The sequence below is a fragment of the Zalophus californianus genome, chromosome 8 (genome assembly GCF_009762305.2).
Source record: "Zalophus californianus isolate mZalCal1 chromosome 8, mZalCal1.pri.v2, whole genome shotgun sequence".
NCBI lineage: Eukaryota > Metazoa > Chordata > Mammalia > Carnivora > Otariidae > Zalophus > Zalophus californianus.
Window position 1 is genome coordinate 45159964 of NC_045602.1, and position 14853 is coordinate 45174816.

The following is a 14853-nucleotide window of genomic DNA, read 5'->3' on the forward strand; positions in this document are numbered from 1 at the left end:
TGACTTGAGGATTTCTGACCTCCAGAACCATAAGATAATAAATTTGTGATGCTTTAAGACACTAAGTTTGTGGTAATTTGTTATAGCAGCTATAGGAAACCAGTATGAAAAACCAGTAATTGAATTTAAATTTTAAAAAATAATAATGAAAAGAAGGAAACAAAAAAGAAATTTCTACTTAATTTGGCATAATACTTCCCTAAAAATACACCATAAAAATCCTTAATTTTCACATTCCATGTATTTCTGAGTTTAATATAGCAAATAATATGCTTCATAAGATACTAAAAATTAACTTTTAAAACTTAAATTCCCAGAATTTTTTTGTTGTTGTTGACAGTCACCTGTGGAGATGTGGCAACTGTGACAACAAAAAAAATGGAACATTTCATTTTTCCAACATGATAAATTCTCCATTTTAAACTAAAGAAAAGTAATATACTTTGCTCTTAAATAGTCAATACAGTTCTTCCCACTATGCATTAGCATCTGAAAGTGAGCTAGGAATGGTTTATTTAGACTTGAATTCATTACTAAGAATGAGAGCCCCATTTACCGAGTCCCCCTCTTTAATTATCTCATCAACTTAATTTCAAAAATCATATGATGAGTTTTGAAAAAGGTACTTCAAATGTTATTGGGCAATAAAACGGTCCAGAGTTCAGGCAGTAACATATCTTCAGTATTTAGCATTATGGCATGATGTAGTATTCACTCTTAGCAATTTCTAAGTTTTTTGAAGAGTCATGATATAATCACAATAGAAACATATACAAGTAACGAAGTGTTTCAAATCATCCCTTACCTGTGTAACAAGTGGCTCCAAAAGCCTCTCCACTGTTAGTGTCCGGATTTCCAAACTTTTGGGGTCCCATTTTAAAATGATAGGTGAAGTTGCCGAAGTCATGCTCCCTATAGAAACACACATTACTGGTAAGAAATAATGATTACTGAAATAATCGGTTACCTTGGGGGTTCAAAATGAATAAGTCACCAAAACTCAGAACATAATTGAAGATTATATATCTCGTTGAAACTCATCAAATTAAAGATGGGGAAATCAGAACCAGAACTATGTGAGGCAGTGATGCTGGAATCACATTAAAAACTGGGAGCTCCTGAGGGCACCTATATATGTTAGACAAACTACTGGGATTCAACTGGCATGGAAATATTTTACTCACTCAATATTTAGTACATACATCCACCTGCCAAATGCTGAGAAAGAGTTGGACCTTGACCCCAAGTAGTTTATGGTTTCAAGGTAGCGAGATCCAAGGTAGGCAACAATTATGCCTCAGTGTGACCCATTCTATGACCAAGGAAAGCAGAGGGCTATGGAAAACCTGAGAAAGGACACCAAAGTCAGTCTGGGAGACCAACCAAGATTTCCAGGAAGCACAGTAAATCCATCATGATACCACATGAGGGACCTACGTCATAACAAAATCCTACTTTGTTTTCTTCATATCATAACTGACCACTGGGCATATTATACTCCCTGTGGCAGCTGAGTTTCATTCTTTTAAATAGGAAGGACATTTTGCAAACTGAGTGGTGATGGTTCTGAAAATTAGCTTGCTATTTACATGCTCTCTGATTATTCACTGCATTTACATTCTAGTCCCATAAAATTAGTGTCTGATACGGTTATTTATTTCATTCTAAAGCAATCCTCTCCTACCTAAGAAACACTGATGTGCGGGTAGCAGCCTCTCACATATCAAGCGCAAAATATGGCCCTGGCCTCAACAGAATAAATCACACATTCTATCAGGGGTGCGTCGCTCAGTGAGAAACTGACTGCTCTTTGCTGAATATATTTCAACAACTAACCACTGGACAAGCAACCTTAGAATGTACAAACTAAATCTGAATCATTTGCTTTAATACCACTATAAATCAAACTGTTCATTGCTGTTCTCTTCTTTTGAGTCAACGTCCGCACTCCATTCTATCTTTATAAATTAATGTAGATGATTATTTCTATTAGAATTAACAGTACAAAGAAGGTCTGTCACAATAGGCGCATGCCTCTTTACTGCACGGCTATGGCAAATAAACCCAACAAATTTGCTTTGGGGGGGAAAAAAGGCAAAGACACAGTGTGCTGGTATTTTACCTCTCTCCAAATGCCATGTTTTAAATAAACCAAGCACAGCGATCCAACCATACAGACAGATTTAGATTTGTGTTCCTTCATAACAACAATAGTTGGCACAGATAAGCTGCCTGTCCTCCAAAAACCTAAAAACACTTTACACATTTCCCATTCACACTACCAACTGCCAAATGGTAGCTCTGACATGCACGGAATTCTGCTACTGGGCAGCACACCTTCTTGTGCTATGGAAGGATGAAAATGCCAGATGTGTTGTGCATGCACACGATACCACTGTCCCTACTGCGGCCACATCTACCTAAGTGATCTTGGTCCAGTACCTATGACACAGTTATTGCAAATTTCTGGGGAGGTTCTCTGAAAGCCTTTTTCAAGCTCCAATGGAATAAAGAGTAGCAAAATGAATGATGATGTACAAGGAAGTCCTGTAGGGAAGCTGGATAACTAGCAGCGAAGTCATTTTAACACAATAGTGAAAGGCACTGAAACTGTGTAGCGAATTGTCATTGTCACATGAACATGCTTTGCGGATAAGCTGGGGGACCAAGGAAAGCACAAAAAGTCTTTTATGGATGTTCCAGTGCAAAACTGTAAAGAAATGGCATTCAAAATATGCTGAGGTGAGAAACAAAAATGCTAGGACAATCACATCAGAGACGCTAGCATGCATCAGGCAGAAATGGGAAACACTGAACAAAGACCTCAAGCCAACTGTAAGCCAAGAAGCAGAGTTAGCACCTTGAGTCCTAAAGGTCTCATAGTCCTTATAAATCTAGACATGAAAGCATAAGAGTTGCTGGGCAAAACACTTGACTTAATTTATTCTGGGGATTAATCTTTTCAGCCACTTCTTGAGACACAGGTAAGATTCAAAAGCAAAAGGCAAGGAAAGGTTACATGGTATTAATTTGTTGAAGAGGAAAACCTAGTCATAGAAACTTTCAATGGTCTTTTTTCCAGCCATTAAGCTTTTGATATGGTTTGGACTGAAACTAGGAATTCTGTCTCTACCCTAAAATATTTTCATAATTTGGCTTAATATCCAAATTAGCAAGGACCAAGCATGAGGGATATGTACTGCAAAATCTCTAGCTCATAGCCCAAGATGTTGATATGTAAGATTCTCATTGCATTGCGTGTGAGGAGCATCCTAGCTTCAAGCTAGCTATTGAGCATGAGGAAGAAGAAGGTAAGAAGCTCCTTTGGCTGCACTACCTGAGCCGGTATAATCCTTGCAATCTATTGTTTCTAGAAGAAGAGTTTGTGTCCTGCTATTTGGGACAAACACTTGATTGCTTTCTACTATATGTGCTAGCACTTGTATTAGAAACATTTTCCCCATCAAAGCCCTTAGATTGCATAAACCAGAAAAAAAAAAGATTCTATTTTACATTAATGATCATAACCTTAGTCTTCTAGATTCAACTATTGATGATCTTCCCCTTCAATGCTAGTAAGGACAGATGGTGTCAAAAAAGATAAAAATAGTCAAATATCTTCTAGGGCACAGAATTGGGGCAACTGCAGTCAGTAGAAATGACAGTGTGTGACCCCCATGACAAGCATACACAAGATGGCTAACTCACAACTGAGAGTGTCATCCCTGTGCTTTCAATATTTATAAATTCAGAAAAGCAAAGAATACATAAGCTTTGAAGGTAGATCAAATGATTATTAGGTAAATAGTCATCCCCCACTCCATCTCTCACCTCCATGAAAAGAGACTTCCCCACTTCACTGATATTGGGCTTTGGGCAGTGGAATGTTAGGAAATATGATCTGAATAGACCTTTGAAATACGCTTGTGTGGTTAGACTTGTCCTCCTGTGCTACTGTCTCTTGTACATGATGAGAATCACGTATAGCCCACTGGTCCAAAAAGTAAGAAAGACATACGGAGCAAACCTGAATCCAAGCTGCAGCTGGAGTCCAAACCAGCTGAGCCAAGCCTGGTCAGACAGCTCCCAATCAAACCACAGAAACAGGATCAAGAATTAAATGCTTGCTATGGTATATCACTGAGATTTTGTCATTAACTATTATTCGACAATAGCTAACAGAATGATAGCAAACAGACTTTTGCTTGAATCGAAGCCCCATAATTTATCAACAATGTGATGTTGTCCAAATTAAGTAACTTGGTAATTCTTCCTGACTTTCAGTTTCCTCAAATGAAAAACCAGGATAAGTGTTTTATAGGGTTATTGTGAAGATTAAATAATTTAGTAGATAGAAAACATTTCTGGAAATATTACTACTGTTTTTATTCTCTAAACTTTAAGTATATTATTCTGGCAATTTTTTTTTTATCTCTAGGAGGAATAGGGAAACACCCACTAAAAATAAAGATCCAGATTGACACTCCTCTGAGTGGAACAACCAAATTGACTCAAATGAGAAAGCCAGAGAACAAATCAAGCGTTTAGTCACACACACCTGCCTTCCATCTTTCCAAGGATGGAATGACACATTGTCTCAAATCCACACTACATATCTGTACTATTAATGTAGTCTGTTTTGCCCCCAAAAGAGATTCTATATAAAGCAAATACATTTTTTCAATGCTTTAAACTCAAAGGAAAAAAAAAAACACATTTATTTTACTTGCTTTTGGTAAGGAGACTTAGAACATTGACTGGACACAGTGTAAGAATAAAAAAACAGGCATTGTAACAAAAGACAGCAAAGTTGTCTTCTTCCATACATCATGATTTTATAAGCCCAAGAATGAGCTCTTAGAAATTTATTTAATCTCTGAGAAGATTTTCTTCTTGAAAAGTATCTAAATATCAAACTGTGTATCAATGAAAGGTGCCAACATGGTCTGTAGGGTAGTATCTTACATCATATCAGACTCTCTCCATGGGGGTAAAGAAGAATCATGGACCAGGATGCTAGCAACCATCTGCCACTCACAACAGAAAAAGCAAAACCTGACAAAAAGAAAAGCCAGAGTAAAACGAGGTCACTTATAAACAGCCAAGGGTCAAGTGCCTTGTTTCCTTGGACTGTGTCCTGATAGAAAATTCCTCAAGGTCACCTATTCCAGGGAATGTGCCTTCATATGACAAATATGTTAATGTAGTATATAATTCACCACAGAGATTTCCCTTTCCAGGCATTCCTGGAAAATGTCTTTTGAACTCTCTGCCTCACCTTCCCAAGTCCTCACCATGCCTTCCACTGTTCTTTTGCAAAGCAGTCCAGGATGCTTTCCAGTTGCCTGGGAGGCCACCCAAACCTGCCTTCCCTCCATAGGGCTCCAGCTTCAGATTCTCTTCACAAATCTTTCTCTTCACCAACACTAAGCACCACTGCCAAAAAACTCTGTGAGGCTTTATTCGATGATAAGCTAGCTTTAGTTGACAGGCAAATTCAGAAGAAGTTAATGACTAATAGTGGGGTTTATTCACCTATTCCACACCTATGATATTGAGTCAATTACTTAACCTAAGCTTCAGTTTCATTGCTGTAAAATAAGGATGGTAATACTCTGACATACTTCATGAATTTGTTCTGGAAATCAACCAAATAATTGCATATGCAAAAAGTGCTGGTTTTACTTCTTTGCATGTTGTCTGTGTGAGTGTCCAGTTCAAGACGTCCATTGAGGTGGGGACCCATGGAGATCCTGTAAGGCAAGATGGTTATAAACAAAGCTTTGTTAAGAAAGTAAAATATATTTTGTAAAAAAAGAAAGAAAGTAAAATTATGAAAAGGAGATAATTTTCTAAATTTCTTCAGCATTTAAAGAATCAAGCCTAGCAGGCCCCTGAGTGTCTCAGTTGTTAAGCATCTGCCTTCGGCTCAGGTCATGATCCCGGGGTTCCCAGGATCGAGCCCCGCATCAGGCTCCCTGCTCAGCGGGAAGCCTGTTTCTCCCTCTCCCACTCCCCCTGCTTGTGTTCCCTCTCTCGCTGTGTCTCTCTCTGTCAAATAAATAAATAAAATCTTCAAAAAAAAAAAAAAGAATCAAGCATAGAAACACTGAATCATAATGTTACTTTCATGAGTAATAACAATACTGGCTAATGACCTCGCATTATCATTATCACCCATTTATACCTAGGGAAAGAGAGGTATAAAATAGTTAAGAAACTTATCCAAGGTCACAAAATTTGTACCTAAATTGCCTGGATTTAGCATCTGTGCTTACAACTACTATGTCTTACTGCTTCTAAAGAATTCCTAGGATAAGTTTAATGCCAGCACCACTATCGGACTTCTGAACTAGGGAGGAAGATGGAATATGGACAGAAATGGAAAAACCTAGGAGCTAGCCTCTCCGGAGGACAGGGAAGAAGAGGGACAAAAAGAATGCTACATAAGGAGACCCAAAAGGCAGGTGCCCTGACCCACATGTGGAGCCCACAGGACGTGTAGCTGCACTTTCCAGTGAGACAAAGCTGGTCCTGAGTTCGGTTTCCTCCAGATACCTTTGGTTCCTTGAGGCAAGAATGGGATGAACACAATGAGGCTGGCCCAGCTAGTAAGCAACATAACACCCTGGCAAAGCCAAGAGAGAGACCCTGCGGTGAGTCATACCCAGGAAACAGAATTTTAACCCCCATGACCTTGGTCTCCTTGTGTTCCGCTTGTGAACAGGTTACATTACATGATAAAGGGGACTCTGCTGATATAATTAAGGTCACTAATCACTGGATCTTAAAATAGGGAGATGATCCTGTATTTATTTAAGTGGGCCCAATGTAAAGTTGAGCCCTTAAAAACAGCATTCTCCTGGCAATGGGTAGACAACGAAGTCACAGAGATGTAGCAGACCAGAATGTAGGTGAAGCAGGTGGGGCAGAAGAGGATGGCGGAGGACTCAACCCACTGTTGCTAGACGCAGCCATATAGAAAACAGGAAGAGGAATATGGGTAGATTTTGAGAGCTAGGAGCTAAGAGTGGGCTCTGGCTGAAAGCCAGCAAAGAAATGAGACCTCAGTACTACAGCCACCAGGTAATTGAATTTGGCCAAAACCCTGAATAAGATTTGAAGTGAATTCTTCCCCAGCACCTCCAATAAGGAACACAGCCCTTCAACACCTTGGTTTCAGTCTTGTGAGATGCTAAGCAGAGGACCCAGCCAAGTCCACCTGGGCTTCTATCCTTCGGAGACTATGAGATAATAAATTTGTGTTGTTTTCAGCTGTTATGTTTGTGGTAAGTTTTTACGGCAGCAATAGGTGGCTCTCAGATTTGTGTGTGATCACAATTACCTGGAGGGTATGCTCGTACACAAACTGCTGGGACCTATCCAGAGAGTTTGAGATTCATCAGGTCTGGGGCGGGACTGAGAATTTGCATTTGGCGGGTGTGCATTTTTTTTTTTAAGATTTTATTTATTTATTTGACAGAGAGAGACAGGAGAGAGGGAACACAAGCAGGTGGAGTGGGAGAGGGAGAAGCAGGCTTCCCGCGGAGCAGGGAGCCCGATGTGGGCCTCGATCCCAGGACCCCGGGATCATGACCTGAGCCGAAGGCAGACGCTTAACGACTGAGCCACCCAGGCGCCCCAAGGGTGTGCATTTTTAACACCTTGTATCAAATTTCCAGATGAGGCTGATGCTATTGGTTCAGGAATCACACTTTGGGAACCACTGTTGTAAACAGACCATAACCATGCATTCCAGCAGGGGAGCAGGGTCAGGAACACACAGGATAGCTCTGTGGAGACCCAAGGACCAGTAATAATACCACCTCTGTTATTATTACAATTACCACTCTAATCGTTGTTATTATTTTACCTTTAAAAGGCATTTACACTTTTTAGGGGATCCACTGCCTTGAAATGATTCTCAACAGGAAAGTAGAATGTCATATTTAAATCACATGTGGTTTTTCAAACCACACATGAACCAACCCCCAATCTCCCAAAAAGTTCCAATAGTTTCCCCCAGGAGACACCTTTTCTTCTTGGAATCACGGCCATTGTAGTGGTCACTGTGAAGAATGTGAAGTAACAGTAGGAGAGAGTCACCCCCCTCAGTTCCCCAGAAGCAGAAATGAAGGTCAACCAATACTTGCTTAATAGAGAATAAATGTTTCTAAAGAAATGGTGTTCCTAAATAATTTGAATTATTTGAGGGCTATAAAAATGTCGCTCGTATGTGGCACATAAGGAATAGCACAGAGGACCACAGGGGAAGGGAGGGAAACTGAATGGGAAGCAATCAGAGAGGGAGACAAACCGTGAGAGACTCTGGACTCCGGGAACCAAACTGAGGGTTTCAGAAGGGGAGGTGGGTGGGGGGATGGCATAACCAGGTGATGGGTATTGAGGAGGGCACGTGCTATGACAAGCACTGGGTGTTATATGCAGCTAATGAATCATTGAACACTACATCAAAAACTAAAGATGCACTATATGTTGGCTTACTTAATATAAAAAAAAAAAAGTCTCCCAAATATTGTATCTGAAACACAAAGTAGTTCTAATTGTCTGTTGCTAATAAAAATACCCCCAATATCCAGGTACCCTATTGTAAGAGGGGTTATTTTTTTTTTCTGGAATTGAGGAGAATATATGTGTATGTAAATATCACAGGCAAGAGTAGAAGGTAAGAAACAAAGATAGGGAAGGATATTGAAGGGTATCAAAGGGTTATTTGATAACGCTTCAAATATTCCTAGAAAGTAGCATTGGGGTTAATGTAGTGCATGAAATCAGCCATAATACCTTACTTGGTAAATTGTCACTCGAGGCCACTGGGGCGCAGGGAAGGTTTCGGAGAAGGGTGTAGGCCTTTGGAATGCCTAGGCCTGCATGACCACTCTAGCCTAGGAATGCCAGAGGGAGTTGCCTTCCCCCAAAGCTTTCTTAGCCCAAACAGTCGCCCTGTGATCTAAGAGATGTATGCAGGCTATGTTTAGCAGAACTGGTAGAACACGCAGATTAGCATATCGTATCTTTCCGGTAAACAGATCCTCCTAGTTCCAGTAAGACCCCTTGTCACACATCATGTGCTTGAAAAACAGTGATAAAGATTTGTGATTATCCTGAAGGACCAATAAAGGCAGGAGCAAAGAAGAGCAAAGGCTCTCCGTCTGTGAGTGTTGAGACCCTTGCCTTCTCCTCTCTTTCACAGCAAAGTTTGGAGTCATCTTTCATCCATCGGTACAGGGATTGCTGGCCATTCCTGGCAAAGTAGAAGTCATACTGATTCCCACCAAAATATACTCTGCTGCAATGGAACCAGGTTCAAATGGTGGCGGGGGAGAGTGGTATTGGGCACTCTTCCTGTGGTATCTGGTGTAGAAATAGCCTGGCCTAATGGCTTAGCTATGGTAAAGTCTTGCTTCTTATTTTTCCTCCATTAACTTTGCTCAATGTAAGCTCATTTCCTCTTATTTTGACTGCAAAGAGGCAGCATATTGACCATCCCTATCTACATAATAACCATTCAAAGCCCTGGCTCAGTGAACTGAGAGATGACCCAAGATGCAAATCACAGGTGCAATTATAGGATCTATCACCATTTGTATTCAAAATTGAAGTGATATGTAATTTCCAACTGTTCTTCCCTATTTGCAGTTATCTGGGGGGTGGGGCAGTTAGCTCTGCGGCTGTTAAAGCAAAGTTTAACACTACACTTCAGTATTACAATATCTGCAAGGCTTTTATTTATGGTTAAGTCCATACTTCTTTTTTTTTTAAGATTATTTATTTATTTGACAGAGAGAGACACAGTGAGAGAGGGAACACAAGCAGGGGGAGTGGGAGAGGGAGAAGCAGGCTTCCTGCTGAGCAGGGAGCCCGCGATGCAGGGCTTGATCCGAGGACCCCAGGATCATGACCTGAGCTGAAGGCAAACGCTTATCGACTGAGCCACCCAGGCGCCCCAGTAAGTCCATACTTCTTAACAAAACATTTAACAAAAGAAATGCTATGGGACAAAAATATCATTCTGATGATTTCAAAAGGCTATAATAACACTTCATGTCTAAGCATAAATGCCTACTAAAAGATACCTTAACATTTTTTGAAAATACTATTATATTCTCTTCAGAGCCTGTTGTTTCTTCTACCCAAATAAACAAAACTTCACCAAAAAACAATATATGAAGAAAACTCCACAGCCTCAAGACTTTCAGAATGACAAGTTTAGACTAATAATATATAGCCTATAGCCTGTTGATTTAAAAAAAAAAATAACCATGCCCATATCTTACTGAAATGGGTTTTTATATGTACAAAAGCATACTCATAAAATTTTAAAACTATGTGCCAACTTAATAGAAATTCACTACTCCTGGAGTATGCTAATAGAAAGTCAGTACTTTGAAATTTAAAATGAAAACTCGTATCTGTCAAATTCATTTCCTTATTTTGACTGCATTCATAGTCTCATCATTTAAATTCATTGTGGAGCAAAAAGAAACTCAATCCACTCCTAAATTATGGCTTGTTTTCCATTTGGGTGTAAAAATATGTGACATGCAGGTAGGCACTTACTCTGTATGCTCTGTTAGATTTCCAAAGTCCCAACAAGGATTAAGTTTTTCTAAACAAAATACACTTGACCAAAGGGAAACATTTTTCTACCTATTATCATTCAGCAATGATATAATTCAGATTTGGGAAGTAGATTCCAAACACTGAGAATAAGACTATTAATATTTTAGATATTTTGAGGAAGTATCTTTATACAGTCCAGAAATAACTTCAAATTATTTAATAGAAACACAGCTTCTTTGGCAATTAGTTTATTCTACGTCCTTCTAACCTCCTGTAAATTAGGATTCCATATGCAACAATTATATAACTCTTTATCTTCGCCAGAATCTCAACATTTCATATTCAGACTACAGCAAAATAACCACCAAACTGCTCTTTTTATCTTCAGTCACTTTAATATATAATTCAGTCCAAACTAATCATCTGATACACTTCTTTTCTAAGAGACCAAAATGACTGCTTCATTCTCTTCCCCAAGAATTTGCAAAGTCTTCCTTGTGGCATGGCTTGGCACTCCCACTTTCTGACCACGGTCTATTGGACCTTATTTCTTTAACAAAAATCTGTTTCCATCAGGTTTGGACCACATTATAACACCTGGTTCGTGCTACTTCCCAAAGCCCCCACCTCTTTCTCATCATCCAGCATACAAATAATGACAACCTCCCACTTCATTTTTTCCCAAACCCCTAAACTGCTACTGGGTTTGCAGTCAGTAACAGAAGAGCTTACTGTTTTCTAAAGTGGCTCATTGTTTAAAAATGGACATTAGTTTTTACATCATGCACTTGGTTATAAACTCATTAGGGCACAAATCAAGTTTTTTACTTCTTCCCTTTTTTTATTTAATTAATTTATTTTTAGAGAGAGAGAGAATGGATGGGAGGGGCAGAGGGAGAGGGAGAGAGAATCCCGAGCAGACTCCATGCTGAGCAGAGTCCAAAGTGAAGCTCGATCCCAGAACCCTGAGATCACAATCTGAGCTGAAACCAAGAGTCAGACGCTTAACCGACCTTTCCACCCAGATGCCCCTTACTTCTTTTCTATCATCTATAGAATAAGTAGGGTGTTAGGTCTATGGCCTTCAAAAATGTTTGATTAGGTATGCACATATAAGATTCAGATAATTATCTTTTTTCCTTTTTTTTCAAATTTTTATCTTTTTTTTATCTTTTCAATAGTGGAGTCCATTTCCTAGATAGTAATAGATTTAAAAATATCTTTTAGACACAGTTTTATAGAGATATTCTTTGCTCAGTACTTACTAGCAACCTAAAACAAGAAAGATTTTGGTATTGTTTAGAAAACATAATTTATATTCAGGATTCTCTTACTTTACATATTTAAAAATATATAGTTTCAGTGCTTATTTTAACTATATCACTAGTTTTTAGTTATTATGTTTTAAAACTGGGTTTCATTTTTGTTTAGGAAAAATCTTGGGGCTTCCTTCATCAAACTAGTGAGGTCTGCTTTGATATTTCATTCACTGCCAAGTTCCACTGGAGGAATTTTTTGCAAAGGACTATACAAGCTCTACAGATGGGACCACAATATCTTTTAGGAAGTCTTTCTTCTCTTCACCAACCCAAACTACCTTTTGCCCCCAAGGCCCTGTGACTTGGCCTTTTTCTGAATTCCATTGTATCTCATCTAATTAGAATGACTACTACACAATATTTAATTTGAATACAAATTGCCTGTGGTGTTGTCTATTTGTTTTATATAAGCTTTTGTCCTCTCTAATACATTCAGGGACAGGGACTCTGCCCCTTCCATAATGATTAACACAGTGTTGGTTATTTAGGCAAAATGTTATGAGGATTCATAGACTTGATTCTTTGCCAACTTCAAGTCTCACAATCACACCCGAAAGATGACTATACCTAAATTATAATACTAATACTCTTACGCAGGGTTTTTCGACTGAGAACACATCACTTTTGATGCCACTTGTCTGAAAGCAAAGTGTTTCAGACCTGCTTAATGCTCACTGGTGAGGTAAGAATTGCTCCACCTCAACAGATTGCAAAAAGAGAAACCGTTCTTTAAGGGAGGAGTGCTCAGAGATGAGCTCAGCTGAGGATGAGCATCTCTAAGACCATTATCTTCCATTTCAACAGGGCACTTAGATCAGGTGATAGAGAGGTAACCAACAGCACCTCTAAATTTTGTACATACCGATGGATTAATATTGAATAGTCTGTGCAGCAGAAAAATGGGGAAATAATCAGTCCCTTTTTGATTTGCTGCCAGAAAAGTGCTCAAAACAAAAATGCGCCAGATTATGAAAAAGCATCCAGCAACTCAAGGATAGTCAAGAAAACAAAGTAATCATAATATTAAGATATGATATAAAAAATAAATGCAGGTAAGAGCTTAGGTAAGAGCTATTTTAAATTAAGTGATTATAAGAATACTTGCTTAGTACTCAAGGACTTGTATTTTTTAAGTAAGCTCTAGTGAGTTACTACATTTTATTTTAAAAGTCAAAGTTAAATCTGTACACGTGCTGGTGAGTTAAAAAGGAATTAAGATGCAGAAACTCAGAAATTAGCGAAGCCTTCTACTGCCCCCCCCCCCCCCCGCCTCTTTCAGTCTCTCAAGCGGAAGTGGCTTATTCACCAGGTCTAATGTAAACAGAGTGCTGTGCATCCAGTGGGAACTGTCAAAAATGGGAGATAATTCTTCTTCATTGTTATCCTTGCCCCTTTCTATTGAACTGTCAGTCTTGAAAAGTCATAACACGTACAACAATCATATTTGCTTAGAATTCTTTTGTAGCAAGATTTGATAGCTGAGCACCTGTGGTATTCAGCATATATGCCCCCTGATAAATCACCTTGTTACACTTGTTGATAAAATCATATGTGAAAAACAGATACAATAAACCAAACTTCTGGTCAGAAGCATAACTATGTGCTTACGAACCAAAAAATACCTCAGGTGATATGTTTTTGTAAATACAGAAATAAAATGTACAATGGCATTTAGGAAATGCATATGGGTTTCTGTTAAGTCTGCACATAGCAAGGTAGTTCTTCCCATTTAGTTCCTAATTTCACAACAGCAAAGATTTCATTGAAAACTCCTGGCCACTGGCCAAAGTTTATTATCATTATTTATAGTTTTATGTTCCGATCATCAAATCCTGGTGTGCTGGGCTGAACGGGAGCCCTTGATCACTGGGAGAGACAAGATGTGTGCAAGAGAGCAACGTGTGAGGTCACCAGGACATGCTGAACACCTACACTGAGCAGCTGTAATTCAGGTACTTCACATATACCACTTTACACTGTCTCAGTGCTCTGAGGTCAGTATGATCACATCCCCATTTTACAGATAAGGGCACTAAAGCACAAGATGTTCAGTCATTTTCCCAAGGTTAATAGAATTTTAACCAAGATTTGTTCCAAATCTGTGGGTTTTTTTTTTTCCCAACATGCAATGCAACTTCCCTAGGTTCAATACTTTACTTTTCAGGTAGTTAAGTCTCAGGGGGCAGACAAGTTAAGAAAATATATCTTCAAGTAGCTTCCCAGAAATATAGGGATAATAAATCCCAAATAGATTATAAAAGGTAACTAAAACATTTGGGGGATGTTCCTGACCTTTCAGTTTGTCAGAGAAAATGAGACCGTTCTAACATTCATCTCTTGGCACCACTCTCAGGATACAAGTGAACTGATGATGGATCTGATCCAATATGGCAGTTCTCTGTTTCATGCATGACCCAAAAGTCTTCAGCAAATAACTGAATACATGTGAGTATAAGCCATTTCATTCTAAGGTGACCAGAATCACCTCAGGTAACCATCTGCAAGCTATTCAACATCTTTTTCCACTCTCATCTCCTTCCCAATTGCCTAATAAGGCAATTATAAGGCCTAATTGCCTTATAATAATAAGATGGGGCCTGTTTCCACCTTCCTACCTACATCTCATCTTTTCCTGCCTTCTAAGGCATCAATCACTCCATGAATCACAACCTCTCCTTTGTATCCTCAATTTATCCCCCTTTTCTGGTTCCTTCAAGTCAGTGAAAAGTCTTACCCAAGCAAAAAACAAAAACAAAACCCCCCTCAAGCCAGAAATCAAACAAAAACACCCCCTCCATCCCCTTCCTCTCCTGGCATTCTGTACTTCCTGTCCCTTTACAGCCTGGCTTCTGGAAAGGGTGGTCTAGGATGCTTTTTCCGTTTTCTCACTACCTACCCATTCCCCGTCCCACAACAATCTGGCTACTGCCCTCACCATTCCACTGAAATT

General features: G+C 39.1%; 1 protein-coding gene across 9 annotated transcripts in view; it reads right to left on the reverse strand.

The window, feature by feature from the left end:
• Nucleotides 1-14853, reverse strand: part of CTNNA2 (catenin alpha 2) — a 1086060-nt gene that overhangs the window by 950238 nt on the left and 120969 nt on the right. For 7 of the 9 annotated variants that reach the window (XM_027622203.2, XM_027622199.2, XM_027622200.2 and 4 more), the window contains one exon: nucleotides 806-912. The exons of 1 other annotated variant lie outside the window; for it this stretch is intronic. In XM_027622203.2, coding sequence (XP_027478004.1) covers nucleotides 806-907 — 102 coding nt within the window. In that variant the 5' untranslated portion in view covers nucleotides 908-912. Of the gene's footprint in view, nucleotides 1-805; nucleotides 913-5624; nucleotides 5648-14853 lie in introns of those variants that run through there. One more of the 9 variants, XM_027622205.2, reaches the window with a different exon arrangement.